This window comes from Pongo abelii, chromosome 4, assembly GCF_028885655.2.
Source record: "Pongo abelii isolate AG06213 chromosome 4, NHGRI_mPonAbe1-v2.0_pri, whole genome shotgun sequence".
NCBI classification, from domain to species: Eukaryota; Metazoa; Chordata; class Mammalia; order Primates; family Hominidae; genus Pongo; species Pongo abelii.
This window is the reverse complement of record NC_071989.2, coordinates 166,249,617-166,266,633: the sequence shown is the minus strand read 5'-3', so window position 1 is coordinate 166,266,633 and position 17,017 is coordinate 166,249,617. Positions and strand designations below refer to the sequence as shown.

Here is a 17,017-nt window from a genome sequence, read left to right as displayed (position 1 = left end):
CCTCTGAGTGTCACCCAAGGCGTCTAGCACAGTGCGGGACAGTAAACGGGCCGCTGTGTGGAGAGGGGTCCAGTTTAACTCCTAGAAGCCCGAGTCCCCGACCCTCTACAGGCCGCGTCCCCCACGAATCCCTCCTCCTTGGGGGCTCGGATTCTTCCTCCCCGCGGTCTCCCTCACCTGAGCCAGCCCTGCTCCCCCGAGTTTCGCCAGCTCCTCCCCGGCCCCTCCCTCCAGGCCCTCCGGGCTGGATCCTCCCCTCCTCCAGCCCCTGGCGGAGCCCCGCGGGGCTGGGGGCGGAGCGTCTCGGCCGAGGGCTGGGAGCCGGGTAGGGAGGCGCGGGGCGAGCCGGGGGGTTCCAGACGCGCCTCCACCGCCTGGCCGGGGGCAGGCATGGCTGAGGGCGTGTGAGCGCCGAGAGCTAAGGGCCGCCGCCACCATGCCAGGGGGCGCAGGCGCCGCCCGGCTCTGCTTGCTGGCGTTTGCCCTGCAGCTCCTCCGGCCGCGGGCGGCGCGGGAGCCTGGATGGACAAGTAAGTGGCCAGGCGCGGGGGGATGGAGGCTGGGTGGCCCGGAGACCTGGGAGTAGCCCTGCGGGACCGGAGCGCTGGGACCGCGACCCCTGCGCCTCCCGCAACTCCGCGAGGCCTGCGCCCCCGCCGCCCCCAGCCTGGGAGCCCGGGCTTTGTTCCCACGTTGTGCGCCCTGGGAGGTGGCGGAGGTCGGGGAAACCCGGCGCAGCCAGAAAACAGCCGGTCCGCTCACTGGCTTGCCTTCCCCTCTCGCCTTCTCCTTCCTCTGTTTTTCTGCTTTTGGCTTCTCTTTCCGCCGTTCTCGGGGCTTATCCTCCTCGGTTTTCTCACGGTCCCTCGTGTCCGCTCCGCCTCTCTCTCTATCTTTCTCTCTACCGCCCGCTGCACTCGCCGACGCCGAGCATCCTGAGCGCCCTGCCCGTGTGGCCTGGGAGCGACTTCCTGGGACCAGGCTCGGTGCCTGCCACACTGGTGGGGTAGGACATAAAATGCCCGCGGGAGACTGTGGTAGCCTTGGCTGGGGGATGGCTCGCTGGGTATCTGCAGCCACACACTTCGGATCCCCGAGCTGGCAGGAGCCCTACTGAAGGCCAAGTCAAACGCACCCATTTCACAGATGGGGAAACCGAGGCCCACAAAAGGGAAAGGACTTGCCCATGGCCACGCCACGGATTGAGGTCCGCGGTGGCACAGGAGACCAGGGCTCTCTTTCCACGCCAAGCCGACGGCCGCCTTCTTTGGTCCTCAGTTTCCCCTTCTGTGAAGCGAAGGGGTCTGACTCGATGTTTCCAGCTAAGATGCCGGGTGATGTCCGTATTTCTCACGACTAGTTTCCCAGACACCAACCCCCTCCCCGGCTCCATCCCTTGGGGGCCCTACGCAGATTTCGCGGAAGGAATGGTCCCGGGGGGCGGTGCCCGGGTTCTGTCATTATGACCGGAGAAGGCTTAGCCCTGGCTCCACCGCTGCAGACGGGCTGGGCTGACTCCAGACTGCTGCCTGGGGGACCAACAGTCAGCGTTTTCAAATAAAGCGAGCACCGACGGCGCGAGGGTGGGCTGGCTGGACCCCCGGGCCGCCTCAAACCCAGAGGCTGAGAGCTCTTCCGACAGTTCGGAACTTCCAGGGGCCGAGGTCGGGCGGTCCTCCCAAAGGGCTCAAAGGAACCGCCCTTTAAGCTATTGTACCGAAGGGGAAACTGAGGCACAGGAGGTTCTAGGTAGCACCAGGCCTGTGTCAGTGCTTAGTGCAGGAGAAAAGCATGAAGAAAGACAAGGAAAGCAAGTTACTGCTCCTAGCACAGGCGCCTTCTCTGAGTTTTGAGTCCTTGGAGACCACTTGCTGTAGAATATCTGGGAAATAACGAAAAGTGTAAAAGAAAATGATCTGCAACTCCCAAATCCACAGTTGCTATTGATATTTTGTTTTTTCCCCCCTCTCCATTCTTTGTGTGTTCCTATGGATATATATTGATAAAATTGGAACCACACCCATAAGTACAGTTTCGTGTCTTGCATTTTTCACTTCACACCGTGAGCATTTTCCACATCATTAAATTCTCTGTAAAACATGATTTTAATGACTCTATACAAAGTTTTCAAAAGTTAAAAACACTACTCATACAAATGTGGCCAAGGTTTATTCAACTCATTAATGAGGTAGCAAACAGGAGAGTAAAGCTGATTCAGGGGGCATTAGAAAGGGGTGATACAAGCATTGGAGAAAGAATATTGAAATCATGTGGCCCAGGACAGATGCAGAAATGGTGGATGTCCCATGAAGCAAAACCATAATTCTTGGTTATCTTTCTTTTTTAATTTCCTTCCTTCTTTCCTTCTTTTCTTTCTTTCTTTTTTTTTCAGAGTCTCTATCTGTTGCCCAGGCTGGTGTGCAGTGGCACGATCTGGGCTCACTGCAATCTCTGCCTCCTGGGTTCAAGTGATTCTCCTGCCTCAGCCTCCTGAGTAGCTGGGTTTATTGGCATGTGCCACCACACCCGGCTAGTTTTTGTATTTTCAGTAGAAACCGGGTTTCAACATGTTAGCCAGGCTAGTCTCAAATTCCTGACCTCAGGTGATCCGCCCGCCTCGGCCTCCTAAAGTGCTAGGATTACAGGCGTGAGCCATTGTGCCTGGCCAGGTTATCTTTCTACTATGCTGAAATCACTTACATCTCTGTCAGACAGAAATCTATAGATATATATAGATTATATAACTTCACAGAGTATAGCCTTTAATCAATGGTAAATAAAAAGTCAATGGTACATTCCCCTAGATAATGCAATAATCCATGGGTGGGTCTGTTAAACAATGCTCTGATATGACATTGAGAAGACATCTTGCTTGCTCTTTGCCTTATTTCCAAGTTTTGGAGACCTTTTCTTAACGTGTACTGTGTTCCTCTTTTGGTGTGACTTTAGATTGCTTTCACTATTTTTTTACAATCATAGATATCATTTAATTCCATTAAATGTTCTATTAAATATTATAGAATTCCTTTTTGTTTAAAATAATCTAGACTTATCAGAGCCACCAGGGCAAGAGCGATCTTGTCTTTCTTTTTTTTTCTGAGATGGAGTCTTGCTCTGTCACTCATGCTGGAGTGCAATGGCGCAATCTTGGCCTCCCAGATTCAAGGGATTCTTGTGCCTCAGCCTCCTGAGTAGCTGGGATTACAGGCATGCACCACCACACCCAGCTAATTTTCATATTTTTAGTAGAGACAGGGTTTCGCCTTGTTGGCCAGGCTAGTCTCAAACTCCTGACTTCAGGTGATCTGCCCACCTCGGACCTCCAAAGTGCTGAGATTACAGGTTGTGAGCCACCGTTCCTGTCCTGCCATAATGCTTGTCTTGTTCCTCCATGAATATTAAGCAACTATTCATAGCATAATACTTGGCACATAGTTAAGTACTCATAATCACCACTCTAACAGAACAACTATGGCCATCTTTTTATCACTCATATTCTGTATGATTGATGTAGTTAGTTTAGACAGAATAGATTTTGGAGTACTCAGCCCCATTCTCAGGAGCACTACGGAGACCAGTCTGTTTAGGTGTCGGGAAATTACCATTTTGTCAAGATGGTCTGCAGCCAGTATTTGAGTTCTGCAGTGCCCTGAACAAATCTCTCCTATAGTTTAAATTCTCATTCTTGCAAAACAGGACTCCTCCCCGTCTCTACTAAAAATACAAAAAAATTAGCCGGGTGTGGTGGCGGGCGCCTGTAGTCCCAGCTACTCGGGAGGCTGAGGCAAGAGAATGGCGTGAACCCGGGAGGCGGAGCTTGCAGTGAGCCGAGATCGCACCACTGCACTCCAGCCTGGGCGACAAAGCGAGACTCCGTCTCGAAAGAAAAAAAAAACAAGAAAACAGGACTCCTACTTCCTACTTCCCAGGGTTGCCCTGAGCATGAAGGAGAACTGGTTTGGGAGAGTGATTTGGGAAGCAGAAAGTGGAATACAAATGCAAACTTGCCATTAGGAAGCTCCAATTAATGTAACTTGATGCTCTGCGGAGTAGGAGGCAATTTCATATTGACTCTTCACAATAAAGCTGTGAGATGGGCAGGTAGCATCATTGTCTTCGTTTTACAGGCAAGAAAACTAAAGCTCCACGGGAGCAATATTCATGGGCTTGACCTCCAGAATATGCCCAGAATCCCACCACTTCATTCCTCTCCACTGATGTCATTCTAATCTGAGCCACCATCATCTCTCATCAGGGCTCCAGCATATCTGTAGCCTGGCCTTCCTGCTTCTGCTCTCACTCTCACCGCTCTGCCTCACCCCACCCCCATTCTCCACCACGCAGGCAGAGTGATCTTTTTTAAACTTAACACAGATCATATTGCTCTGTATTTAAAACACCCAATGCCTTCCAAGTCTATTTATAAGAAAATCCAGACACTCTCCATGGTCTCTGCATTATCAGACCCATGGCTGTCTTGCTGACCACATCTCATAGCAACTTCCTCTTTCATTTACTAGCTACCCCTACCTTATGCTTGTTCCTTCAACAGGCCAAGTTCACTTCTGCTCAGGCAGGGCCATTGCACTTGCTGTTTCCTCTACCTGGGGCACTCTTCCCCCAAGTTTTTGCATGGCTGCCTTCTGGCTCCTCAGGACTCAAATGCCATCTATGCTAATCATCCTGTTTCAAATAGGCACCTCCTGCTAGATGTCTCTTTATTCCATGGCCCCAACTTATTTTCTTCAGGGTACTTAGCACCATGTGAGAACATTTGTTCATCGTCTGTCTCCCACCTTTACAAGTACAGAGACCTTATATGTCCTATTTACCACAATATCACCGACACCTAGAGTGCCTAGTTCCTAGGAAGTGCCAAGAGCCTGAAATTCAGCAAGTCTTCTAATGACCCAGTGCAGGGGCAGCTCACAGAAAGTGCATGTGTGGCTTAGCTGGGGTATAGAGGTCTGGGATTCCAATGGTTTTGCATCTTGTATTGGCAGGAGGAAGTGGGGAAGGCAGCCCCAAGCTGCAGCATGAACTTATCATACCTCAGTGGAAGACTTCAGAAAGCCCCATGAGAGAAAAGGTAAGACTCAAAAGACCTCATTTACACCGGCAGGAGTTGACAACTGAGGTTTGGGCTACCTACTCAACTTTCTTAGAATTCCAATCATCACCATTAGTTCTGTTTCCGGCCCACTCTATCCTCTGGGTGCCCATTTTGGAGATCACAGATGGGACTTTCCTTCCTTGTATGACAAACTTCTAGAACACTTCCAAATGCTGTTAGTTGAGGAAATGAAAATTCACATTAATGCTGACACAAGCTAAGTGCAGATGTGTTGGTGTCACAGAAATCACTTAGTCTTGATTGGAATTCATTAATTCATTAAATATTGTCATTATTTTTGCTCTGCATAATACATACTTCATTTTCTTGAAGGAATAATGTACTTGGAGAGAAAAAGGATAATAATATAAACCATAAACTATTTTAATAAGACGCAGCATAGAGACCTAGTACTGGGGAATGTATCTTAAAATCCAGTAGGCGCTCCTGGCCAGAACACCAGGAAAATGCATAGGCTTTGTCAAAGAGATTGGGAAGAAAACAAAAAACACTGTCCTGTTCTTGCAGAGAGGACCTGAGCATTTAGGATATTCTTTGTGATTCTGATTTTTGTTTTTTGTTTGTTTGTTTGTTTTTTGTTTGTTTGTTTGTTTTGACAGAGTCTTACTCTGTTGCACAGGCTGGAGTGCAGTGGCATGATCTCGGCTCACTGTAAGCTCCGCCTGGCAGGTTCAAACGATTCTCATGCCTCAGCCTCCGGAGTACCTGAGATTACATGTGCACACTGCGAAGCCAGGCTAATTTTTGTATTTTTAGTAGAGACGGGGTTTCACCATGTTGTCCAGGGTGGTCTCGAACTCCTGACCTCAAGTGATCCGCCCACTTCGGCCTCCCAAAGTGTTGGGATTACAGGCATCAGCTACTGTGCCCCACTGTGATTTTGGTTTTTCCAGCCCAAGTGAGACGTGAAAGAGCAAGAAAGGAAGATGTGGTTGTTGTGTGCCAGTAACCAGCTATGTGACCTGCCACTTGCTGAAGTGGTAGATTTTCCTCATTTATAAAATAGTGCTTAGAGAGAATAAGGAGAAAAGAAAGCTGGGGAGAGGGGTTATTTTCTAAGATCTCTTTGGGTTAAAACGATTTGTGATTTATTGGGCAACATATAGGAGCAAGATTATAGCAGGAAAGAGATGTGTCAGGAAAGACTTCAGACATTGTGGCTGTTGAATCTGGAAAGATAAATGGAAAGGAGCAATGTCCAGGATCCTTGAAACTCTGGCCAGGATAATACAATGTCCAGAAAGGCTCCAACTTGGATTTACCAAGGGAACCTAACAGTGTAAATTTTAGGACAGACCAAGTGCGATGGCTCAAGCCTGTAATCCCAGCACTTTGGGAGGCTGAGGCCGGAGGATCTTTTGAGGCCAGGAATTTAAGACCAGCCTGGGGCAACATACTGAGAACCTATCTCTACCAAAAAAAAAAAAAAGAAAGAAAGAAAATTAGCTAAGCCTAGGGGTGTGTGCCCATAGTCCCAGCTACTCTGGAGGCTGAGGTGGGACAATTGCCTGAGCCCAGGAGTTTGAGGTTATAGTAAGATATGGTCGCATCACTGTCCTCCAGTCTGAGTGACAATGCAAGACCTTGTCTCAAAAAAAAAAAAAAAAAAAAAAATCAGGACAAATAAAAGCAAGTAACATTTTGTCCTAAAGGCAGTAAACACATGGAATTCATTTCATCAAAAAGTAGGAGAAGCTGAAAATATCTTCAGGAAAAGTCTCGACAAATTAATGGATGGTCATCCTACAGCAGATTACTTTTAACAATTAAGATCTTGGGTATTGCAACCTATTCATACCCCCCGAGGAATGGACCTGCTACTTTTTATAGAGGCTGTTTGTTCTCTCCAGATGTGGATGCCGGGCATCCTCAGGAAGGGCCTGAGAACAAAGCAGAGGACCAGATCCTGTCTTTGTTCCCAACCATTGTCTGCCCAGCATATGGGTCATTGTATTCTGTAGGAATAGTCAGCATAGTGCCTGGCACCGTAACTATTTGTTGAATGAACAAATGAATGAATGTTGAAGAGAGAGAGACTAGAGGCTGGATTTCACTTGGGCCTCTCATTCTCATTTATATAATTAATTCACTCATTAAACATTTTTTTCTTCTCTTTTTCTCATCACTGACTTAAAGCTCACATTCATTAAACATTAACTGAATACTTATACTGTATACTAAATATTATACTAGATCTTAAGGAGAATGCAAATATAGGACAGATTTCCAATACCCTATGGAGCTAAAGATCTATTTAATCTAGACTGAAGGAGAAAGAATTTTTAACCCATCCCTAGGAGAGGTATAAATAGTGGGTCAGCTTACTGTGCTTCCTAGGAGAGGAGAGCTGATGGTGCCTCTTCTTAATACAGAGTGGAGTTTCATCAGAAAAGCTCATCAGTAGAGCTGGACAGAAAAGCTTCATAGATCCTTAAAATGCAGTTTCATTGTTTTGCTTGAAATGCCCCATAGAAAAAAGGAACATCCTTTTTTAAATATCAGTGCCTGAGCACCTTCCAGAATAGAGAGGATTATTTTTGGATCACCCACATAAAAATAAAGATTATTACTTCTGGCGGGGCATGGGGGCACACGCCCTGTAATCCCAGCACTTTGAGAGGCTGAGATGGGTGGATCAACTGAGGTCAGGAGTTCGAGACCAGCCTGGCCAATATGGAGAAACCCCGTCTACTAAAATTACAAAGATTAGCCAGGCGTGGTGGTGCACACCTGTAATCCCAGCTACTTGGGAGGCTGAGCATGAGAATGGCTTGAATCTGGGAGGCGGAGTTTGCAGTGAGTCAAGATTGGGCCACTGCACTGCAGCCTGGGTGACAGAGCAAGACTCTGTCAAAAAAAAAAGATTACTATTCCTGCTGCAGCTTGTGTCTCTTTGGGGGAGGGGAAGATAGTGCTTTGATTTGGGGCGGTATTCATTTTCTTTGGGGGCAGTCACATGGTTACCTAGCTCTTGTGTGAGGGAATTGCTGTAGCTCTGTTGCTGTGTCGTCTTTCTTTCTTTTTTATTTATTTTTTGTTTAGAGGAGTTTCGCTCTTTTTGCCTAGGCCAGAGTGCAATGGTGTGATCTCGGCTTACCGCAACCTCTGCCTCCTGGGTTCAAGCGATTCTTCTGCCTCAGCCTCCCAAGTAGCTGGGATTACAGGCATGCGCCACCATGCCTGGCTAATTTTGTATTTTTAGTAGAGATGGGGTTTCTCCATGTTGGTCAGGCTGGTCTCGAACTCCCGATCTCCAGTGATGCGCCCACCTCGGCCTCCCAAAGTGTTGGGATTACAGGCATGAGCCACCGTGCCCGGTCTGTGTGGTCTTTCTTAAATGCCCACTTGGGGCTGGGGTCCCTGATGCTCAGTGTGATTGGGCAGGGCACTGCCTCAAAAACTCCATAAAGTGGCAAAGGATCTGCAACCAGAATAGGTGTTGGCAGAGCTGAATCAGGGCATGACAAACAGAGAAGTGAATCTCTTAGTGAAAGTTGTTGGTCAAACATCTCCCCAGCTTCCTACTCCGGTGGGTTTGAAATGTTCCTTCTTGAGATGAAGTAATACGATTAATTAGGCAATGGCCAGGGTTGCCCAAGAGCCCTTGATCGGAATGTTGAGATCTCATCAGAGCCCTTGGTGACCTCAAAGTCTCAGAAATGCCCAAATCCTAATGCAGAGTGGGGTTTGCAGCGAGGAAGGGGAATGTGCTTAGAAGAGGTAGGCTTCTAACCAGAGGTGGCAGAACAGGTGACCTACTTTCTCAGTCATGCAAGAACTAAGCTTTGAGGTCAACCTTAGAAGGGCTAGAAGCTCTATGCTAGCAATGATTTTGTGGATTGAAAGGGACTTCAAGAATTTATCTGCTGGATGAGGTGGCTCACACTTGTAATACCAACACTTTGGGAGGCTGAGTTGGGAGGATCACATGAGCCCAGGAGTTCAAGATCAGCCTTGGAAACATGGTAATACCCCAGTATCTACAAAAAATTTAAAAATATTAGCCCAGTGTGGTGGCATGCACCTGTGGTCCCAGCGACTCAATATGCTTGAGCCTGGGAGGTTGAGGCTGCAGTGAGCCGTGATTGTGCCACTGCACTCCAGCCTGCACAACAAAGCAAGACCCTGTCTCAAAAAAAGTTGTCAGTTCCTTAGTCCCAAAATAGAGAGCTTATGTTTAAAACACTCCAAAGAATCAGTTCTGTTTTAAATATGTAAATATCCTTTTTTAAATAAATAATTTATTTCTTCAAAAAAAGTTCAGTAGCCTTAAGTTGAATTGTTGAAGCATGGAGATTTATTATGACTTGGTTTTTAAATTTCTTTGAAATTCTCCACAATAATAAAGTAAAAAGAGATTAATAAAAAGTTCTTTTCTTAAACTATGAAAGCAATTATAAACATGTGGAAAGATGTGCAAAATAAAACAAAATTAACTCATGATCCCATTAACTATGGTAACCTTTAGGCTTATTTCTCCCTACATTTTCCTGTTTGCAAAGTGTATTTAAATAAAATATTCAGTGTTGTATTTTGAGCTTTATGACTAATGATTATTGTGTACATTTTGTCAGTAATTTAACAACTACTTAAAGTTGCTGCTTTTAATGGTCATTCAGTTTTCTGTTATATGAATGGATCATCATTTATTTAACCATTCTCTAACAGGTTATATTTAGGACAGGTAGGTTACATTTCATTATTCATTACTTTTTTTTTTTTTTTTTTGAGGCAGAGTCTTGCTCTGTCGCTCAGGCTGGAGTGCAGTGGCATGATCTCGGCTCACTGCAACCTCTGCCTCCCAGGTTCAAGCTATTCTCCTGCCTCAGTCTCCTGAATAGCTAGAACTATGGGTGTGCACCACCACGCCCAGCTAATTTTTGTATTTTTAGTAGAGACGGGGTTTCACCATGTTGGTCAGGCTGGTTTCGAACTCCTGACCTCAAGTGGTCCACCCGTCTCGGCCTCCCAAAGTGCCGGAATTACAGGCGTGAGCCACCGCGCCTGGCCCATTATTCATTATTATAAGTAATAAATGTCCTTATGTACAAACCTTTGCCTATGCCTCCATTTATTCCTTTCAAACAGCCTCACATTCCTGAGTCTAAACATTTTTTTTTTCTTTTGAGAGAGTGTCTCGCTCTGTCACCCAGGCTGGAGTGCAGTGGCGCGATCTCAGCTCACTGCAACCTTCGCCTTCCAGGTTCAAGCAATTCTCCTGCCTCAGCCTCCCAAGTAGCTAGGATCACAGGTGCCCACCACCATGCCTGGCTAATTTTTGTATTTTTAGTAGAGACGGGGTTTCACCATGTTGGCCAGGCTGGTCTCAAACTCCTGATCTGCCTGCCTCGGCCTCCCAAAGTGCTGGGATTACAGGCGTGAGCCACTGTGCCCGGTCGAGTCTAAACATTTTTAAACTCTCGGTGCATACTGTCATGTTGTCTTTCAGAGAGTTGCCGTCAGTTTAAATTTTCAGTGGTAGGTATTGCGAGTGCCCAGTTTACAGTGGGCATTGTGCATTGTGATTTAGAGTTTTAGATAACCTCTGGCACTTTGATTTTTTTCAAGTTACCTTATTATTTTTAATTTTTTTTTTCTGGAGGTGGGGAGGTGGTTTATTAGCGATGTTGAACATAGTTTTTGTGCTTATCAACCACCGGTATATGTTAAGTGATCCGTTCTGGATATGTAGCACCTGTGGCCACTACCAAACTGCTTATGTGTAAAATGTATCTACTTTTTGGCCTATAAAGCCTTAATTTGAGGATCTCTTAGTTGCTTCCTCTGAGATGATTGGGTTTTTTCAAACGGAGAGCCAAAATGAAATAAGAACCCACTACGAAGAGGATCCCCCAGTATTTTACAAGATAATAGGCAACATGTATCATGGCTTGCCATGTGCCAGGCACTGTGATACATTATTTATGCTCATTATCTCACTCAATCCTTACAAGATCCCCATCAAATTGACTGTTACTATCTCTGTATCATACATGAAGAAACTGAGATGTGGGGAGGCTCAGCAACATGTCCGACTTCACATAGCTGCGGGTGTCAGAGCTGGTGCTTGAATCCAGATCTGACTCTGCAGGACATTTACTGCTGGAGATTGTGTTTTCCAGTGTTTCCCTTCACCGCACCACATACATACACATACACCACATTGCAGCCTAGGGTTTCTTCCCTATGCCTTTCAGAAGAAAGCAGATGGGGGAAGGATTTGGGTCATTCTGGGATTGAGGTCATTTTACATGTGGGCTGGAAATGCAATTGACCTTTGGTCATTCACTTCCTGTGGATCAATGTCGGAGCGCTGTGCTAGATCCTGTGCCCGACCCTGGGAGCCTGGGTGCCGGCTTTTAGGAACTGACATTGTTTTGTTGTTACTTTTAGCATCCACTCAAAGCTGAGCTCAGGGTAATGGCTGAAGGGCGAGAACTGATCCTGGACCTGGAGAAGAATGAGTAAGTGGACTCCTCCTTTGTCTAAAATGAAACAAATAACTTCTGTGTCAACGCCGGACGCAGGTGTCGCTGTTCTGGAAGGAAGCAGTTGATGGAGTGACCCCAAGCTCTCAGTCCTTGGTTCCTTTCAGGCAGCATCTTGCAAAGCCAGAGCCTTTCCACAGCCTCTTGACTTGATGTGAGATTGCTGGACTGCTAAATGTGTTGCTAAAATTTCCTTAGGCAGTATTTCAGGGGCCGCTGGAGTTCCCTGCAGGCACACAGAGGTCTGTGTATGTGTGAGATTAAGGGAGTGGATGGACCGGAGGTCTTTGGCAGCTGCCTTACTAGTGCCAGCTCAGTGCGTGGCAGGAAATGAAGGAGATTAGAGGAAAACAGCAGAGAGGAGCGAGCAAAGCAGGGTGTGCTGGGGCTTGGAGCCTCAGACTCAGATTGTTCCATGTGTTCTGGTTCAGCCGCATCTGAGATTTTGTCAACAGGGCATCGGCAACAGCCTCCTGGCTTCATCGGGCCCAGCTCTTCCATCTTCCTAACCTCATGCATCTTGGGTGGCAGCCTGGCTCAGAGGCACTTGCACATTGATTTGCCATCAGACGCAGTCATATCTGGATTCATGTAATGGAGGAGGTGAATGGGCACGATGCATGGCTATGTCTGTGGCTCATTCTTTGGCCAGTCCCCATCTACTTAGCCATGAAGAGCTCTCCTTACTTGGCCAAGGGACTCTGAAAACATTTGGTATTTCCCCACCGACCGTCCCACTTTTCGTTCTGCCACACAGACGTCGCAGATAAGGCTGCATGGCTTGGAGAGCTGCCTTTCTCCTCTTGGCAGCCTCCAGAACCCCCTGGAAGCCAATGAGTAATCAAATGCATCACTGCCAAGAAAAGGATGAAGAAGGACCTTCCTGTATACAAAAGGATGGGAATAGCTTTTAGGCTTGGGTGGAAAGGGGGAATATAATTTATTCCAAATTTGGGCTTTTTGGGCACTTGCAAAGGAGGATGAGTGGTGTCCCGAGTGTGGTTAAAATACAACTCACAGCTTGCGCAGTGGTAGGGCTTCATCCACATCCTTCCTCTGCCTCCAGGACATGGTGGCCTCGGGAAGCCAAAAAGATGGGGGTCACAGTCATTTTTGTTCCTCTCCTCTTGAGAGTAAAGCCAGTTTAGGCTGTGTGTCTTCTCTCCTGTGTCCCTGGAATAGACCTGGCCAGCTGCATCCCTAGACAGTGCAGCATCTATTGGCCCTGGATTTTTCCTTGCGTTGTCTTCCTTTGGTCCTACAAGAAAAGGCCCTTAGAGGGTTTGTTCTTGACTGTGTCTCTTGGGGATCTGCCTTTGTTTCTCATGGCAGCTTTGTTCCCATTAACTCTAGTCTAAGTGTTCCCTGTTGCTGCCTGTGTCTAATCTCTCCTGTTCTGCCCCAAGTAGAGCCTGTGGCCCTTCAGCTTCCTCTGGTCAGCCCAAGTGATAGTGTTGGTGTTGTGGGAAAATCTTTAGGAGTTGGACTGGCCAAGCAGGAGTCCCAGGACTCAAGTCTCTATCCTTCCCTCCTATTTTGAAACATTTGCTACAGACCATAGGAAGTTAAAGCAGCAAGATGCCTTAGAAAACACTGAATGGAATGATCTTAGAAAACTCTGAAATTATGGATGCAGAAGTTTTGATTCAGAGAGGGATAGGCATTTGTCTGAGGCCACCCAGCAAGTAAATGAAAGAGCTGAAACTAGGATCATGTGTATTCTTGGTATGAGTCTGGAGTTACAGAATGTGACCCAGGGCAAATGGCTAAATCTTTTGGAACTTCGTGTCCTTGTTTGTAAAATGAGGGTAATAAGGCCAGCCTTATGGGTTGGTTGTGAGGATAAATGAGGTGAAGCGCAGGAAGTGCTTGCACAGTGCATGGTGAGTGGCCAGCCACTGTTGGGATTTTTATTGTCCCACACTGAGGCTCCAGAGGAGAGCCCGGGGCTGTGGTTCTAGCATCTGCTTTTCCGAGAGACTCTCGTTTCCCATTGAGCCGCATGAGGCTGGATGTGGTTCCTGGCCTCCTTGAGTTGGCAGAAGGCAGCAGAGTTGGTAAAAATGGAAGCAGCAGAGCCAAGCAATATGACCTCACCAGGTGTCCCTGGGGGACGGCTTCCTGCTATTTTCATCCAAATTGGGCTTTTTGTTTTGAACATGTGTTAGTGAGCGGAACTCCAACTGCACACGACTTCCTAGTGTGTTTATTTCCCAAAACCTTCTCATTCATGGTGCGTGCAAGTCCGGATTCAAAACAGCTTTGGAGCGGGGGAGATGATTTTCTAATTTTTCAAATCACTGTATTGAAGTTTCTATAATCTCATGATATTTGGGGGAAACTAGGCCCTGGGCCAAGCCATTTCTCAGCCTCTGGTTCTTAACTTCCTCGATCAACGTATTTATTATTATTATTTTTTAATCTACATGCCTCTGTGACATTTCAGGCACCAGTGTAGGTACTGGGGATAAAGCTGTGAATAAAACAGTTCAGGCTTTATGGAGCTTCTATTCTAGTGGGAAACGGTAAGCAGACAAGTGAGAGCACCGTCCGTCAGGTGATGGGTGTTGTGCAGGAGACAGAGGAACACAGGGAGTGGGGCCAGGGGAGTGTGGAGGTAGAAAGGGAGCTGCTGTTTCTGAATGGCAGTCAGGGAAGGCCTTTCAGGTGAACTGATACTTGAGTCAAGACCTGAAGGAGGTGATGGAGTGAGCCATATGGGCAGCTGAGAGATGACGATTCCAAGGAGAGGGAACAGCCACGTTCAAAGGCCCTAATAGATGATGAAGGTTTCCACTCTCCCTCTGTACATTTCCCCATACACTGGGTTCTCAGGTCTCCCAGGAGCGGTGAGCAAGGGCTTCTGGGACTCTGGGGGGAGGGAGAGGACATTTTAAATTTCTTTTTCATCATCCTGCCGTGTCTGGCCTTCTCCCATCAAATCAAAGCCCACGTATTAATGCATGGCCCAAAATAGCAGTGAGCAAGCCTTTAATGGAATTCATACATGGAGAGATCGCCAAGAATGGTGAGGATGGAAAGGCATGGGGCATGGGCCAGGAGAGGAGGGGGAACACAGCAAAGGGAGCTTCAGCTCAGGCGGCAGACACACTGAGGTGTCCTACAATAGCACGGCAGCCGGCAGCCTGTCTCTGCTTTGAAGCAACTCAGCAACTCATGGATTACATCCGTGAGAAGCACACATTCTTTTTTCTATTGAGTGCAGGTGAAAACAGTGACCCTTTAGGGATAATCTGAGCATTGCTTTTGTGTCAGTTATTCCTGTGTTCAGATCCTGGCTCTGCCACTTACTACCTTGTAGCCTCTTTAAGCCTCAGTTTGTACATCTGGGGTGTAATTATAGTCCCATGTCATAGAGCCACGGGGAGGATGAAATGAGATGGTGCAGGTGAAGGGCTTAGCAGAGTGCCTTGTTTGTATTCCAAGCTCAAGGTAGCTATGATTAGTTCTTGCTCATTGTTTTTAAATTGCAACAAAAGCAAAGCATGCTCATTGTAAAACATGTAGCAATTCCAAATAAACAAAAGAATGAAAGTTTCCCTCCCACAAGGAAAATCCACTGCTGTTTGGTGAGCAAACCCTGGACCTTTTCTATGCATACAAGAACATGCACATGAATCCTTACAGACACAATCACATACAGACACAGTCACACAGAAGCTGCTATTTTTGTTGGGGAGGGAGGAGCAGAAATGAGATTGTGTCAGACATATTGCTCCAGCATTTCCTTTTTTGAACTCAACTGGATGTCATGAAGACAGTCTTCTGCTCTAATAAAGTATATATTACATTGTTTAATATTTATACACACTTGGAATCACATAGTTTGCAAAGATTGGTACATAGCTGCTGTTGGAGAAACTTGTGATTGAGGCAGTGTGGTACAGTGGACATGGCATTGACCTCAGAGACAGATGATGTGGAATTGGTCAAAAAGCCAGCCAGCTCCCCTGAGCCTCAGCTTTCTCATCTGTAAAATGCAGATTTTGGCCCCGGATGGGCTCTGAAGGCTCTTCCTGTACTACCTCTTTACAGGATGCTCTGTGAGTATAAAAATGCAAAAGAAGTCTCTGCCTCAGGAAATTTGCTCTACTTGTGGAGACATCCTGGGAAATAGTGGGCAGTGGGGTAAAGGAAAAAGGTGCCCCAAATCACGGGACGTTGAAGTTGGGGACGAACTTCTAGGTCAGAACCCGCGGGTTCAGGCAACAGAAAATACAAGAAGGGAAACTACAGGGCAGAAATTATAGACTGCTGTTTGCACAACCCACAGATTTGAGCATTAATCCATATTTTTTCTCCATGTTCTTTTACCCATGTCCTGAGGCTACCTCACCAACCCAGGAACCCATATTTGACAAAAACTTGTTTGCTGAAATCAAATGGAATCCTCCTTAGTTAGCTACAGGCATCCAGGGAGATGAACAGGGCTGTGTGAGCCCCAGTGCCATCTCCTGTCCTTTCTTGGCTTTTTCCCAAAAGGAGGGCACACTGAATTGCTCAACCAGATTCCTGGATGCTCACTGGGCCGCATTACTAGTGAGCAGGATCACTCTATTACAAGATCACCTTCAAAAGCAAATGAATGGCTCAACTAGTAGGCACTTTGCCCAGAGGCTCTTTGGCCATATGCTTCTGTCTTCTAGTATCTTAAACACATTCTAGGACTCTCATCTCTTCAATATACTGTCCTTCCTCAAGTCCAAATGATGATGGCTTGAGAAAGGGAGAGACGTCCTTTGGTGTCACCCCATCCATTTGTGCTTCAGCCCAGTTAGCTAAAGAGATATCCTGTTTGCTCAAGTTTGGTTAATAAGAATGGGCTTTTGTTTTCTTTTGTGAGTATGTCTACCTCCAAACCACCTGGGGAACAGCAGTTGTCAAGGCAGAGTTTGGGCATTTAGAGGTTTACTGATTTTAATACCCATCATTACTTCCAACTTTAATCTTTCTTCCTATCCCTAACTTCTTATCAGTCCTTCAGTGATATCATAGGGAAGGAGAAGGCTTTTGTTGTCCTGGAAATCAAGCTACAATCTGGAAAATTAACAGTCATTCAGTGCTAATGGAGTAATCTAGCTCCCTAATATTCTCGTTTTTCCTCAAGTCCATTATACAATTGGGATTGCATAATACTGGTGGAATTGAAGAAGGGCAGAATTAGCAGGCAAGAAAGGAATTTTTCACGGGGCAGATTAGTTGCCATCTCTTATTCCTGCACTTCTTTTTCAAGAAGACCTGGTAGAAATAGTAGCAGACCCAAAGCAAAACGCTGAATACCACTTAGGCAGTGGAGCTCTCCCCACCTCCACCCTCCCAGCTTCCTCTCGGGTCAAGAGTAGACTTTAACATCTTACCTAGGATAAAGGACAGC

The 17,017-nt window shown here is 46.7% G+C and overlaps 1 protein-coding gene across 3 annotated transcripts in view; it reads left to right on the top strand.

Moving 5' to 3' along the window:
- Nucleotides 1-277: 277 nt before the first annotated feature.
- Nucleotides 278-17,017, top strand: part of ADAM19 (ADAM metallopeptidase domain 19) — a 98,137-nt gene continuing 81,397 nt past the window's right edge. For 2 of the 3 annotated variants that reach the window (XM_054556142.2, XM_024247680.3), the window contains exons 1-3: nucleotides 278-530; nucleotides 5,004-5,089; nucleotides 11,528-11,598. In XM_054556142.2, the coding sequence (XP_054412117.1) occupies nucleotides 437-530; nucleotides 5,004-5,089; nucleotides 11,528-11,598 (251 nt within the window). In that variant the 5' untranslated portion in view covers nucleotides 278-436. The remainder of the gene's footprint in view (nucleotides 531-5,003; nucleotides 5,090-11,527; nucleotides 11,599-17,017) is intronic. The other variant, XM_002816129.6, reaches the window with a different exon arrangement.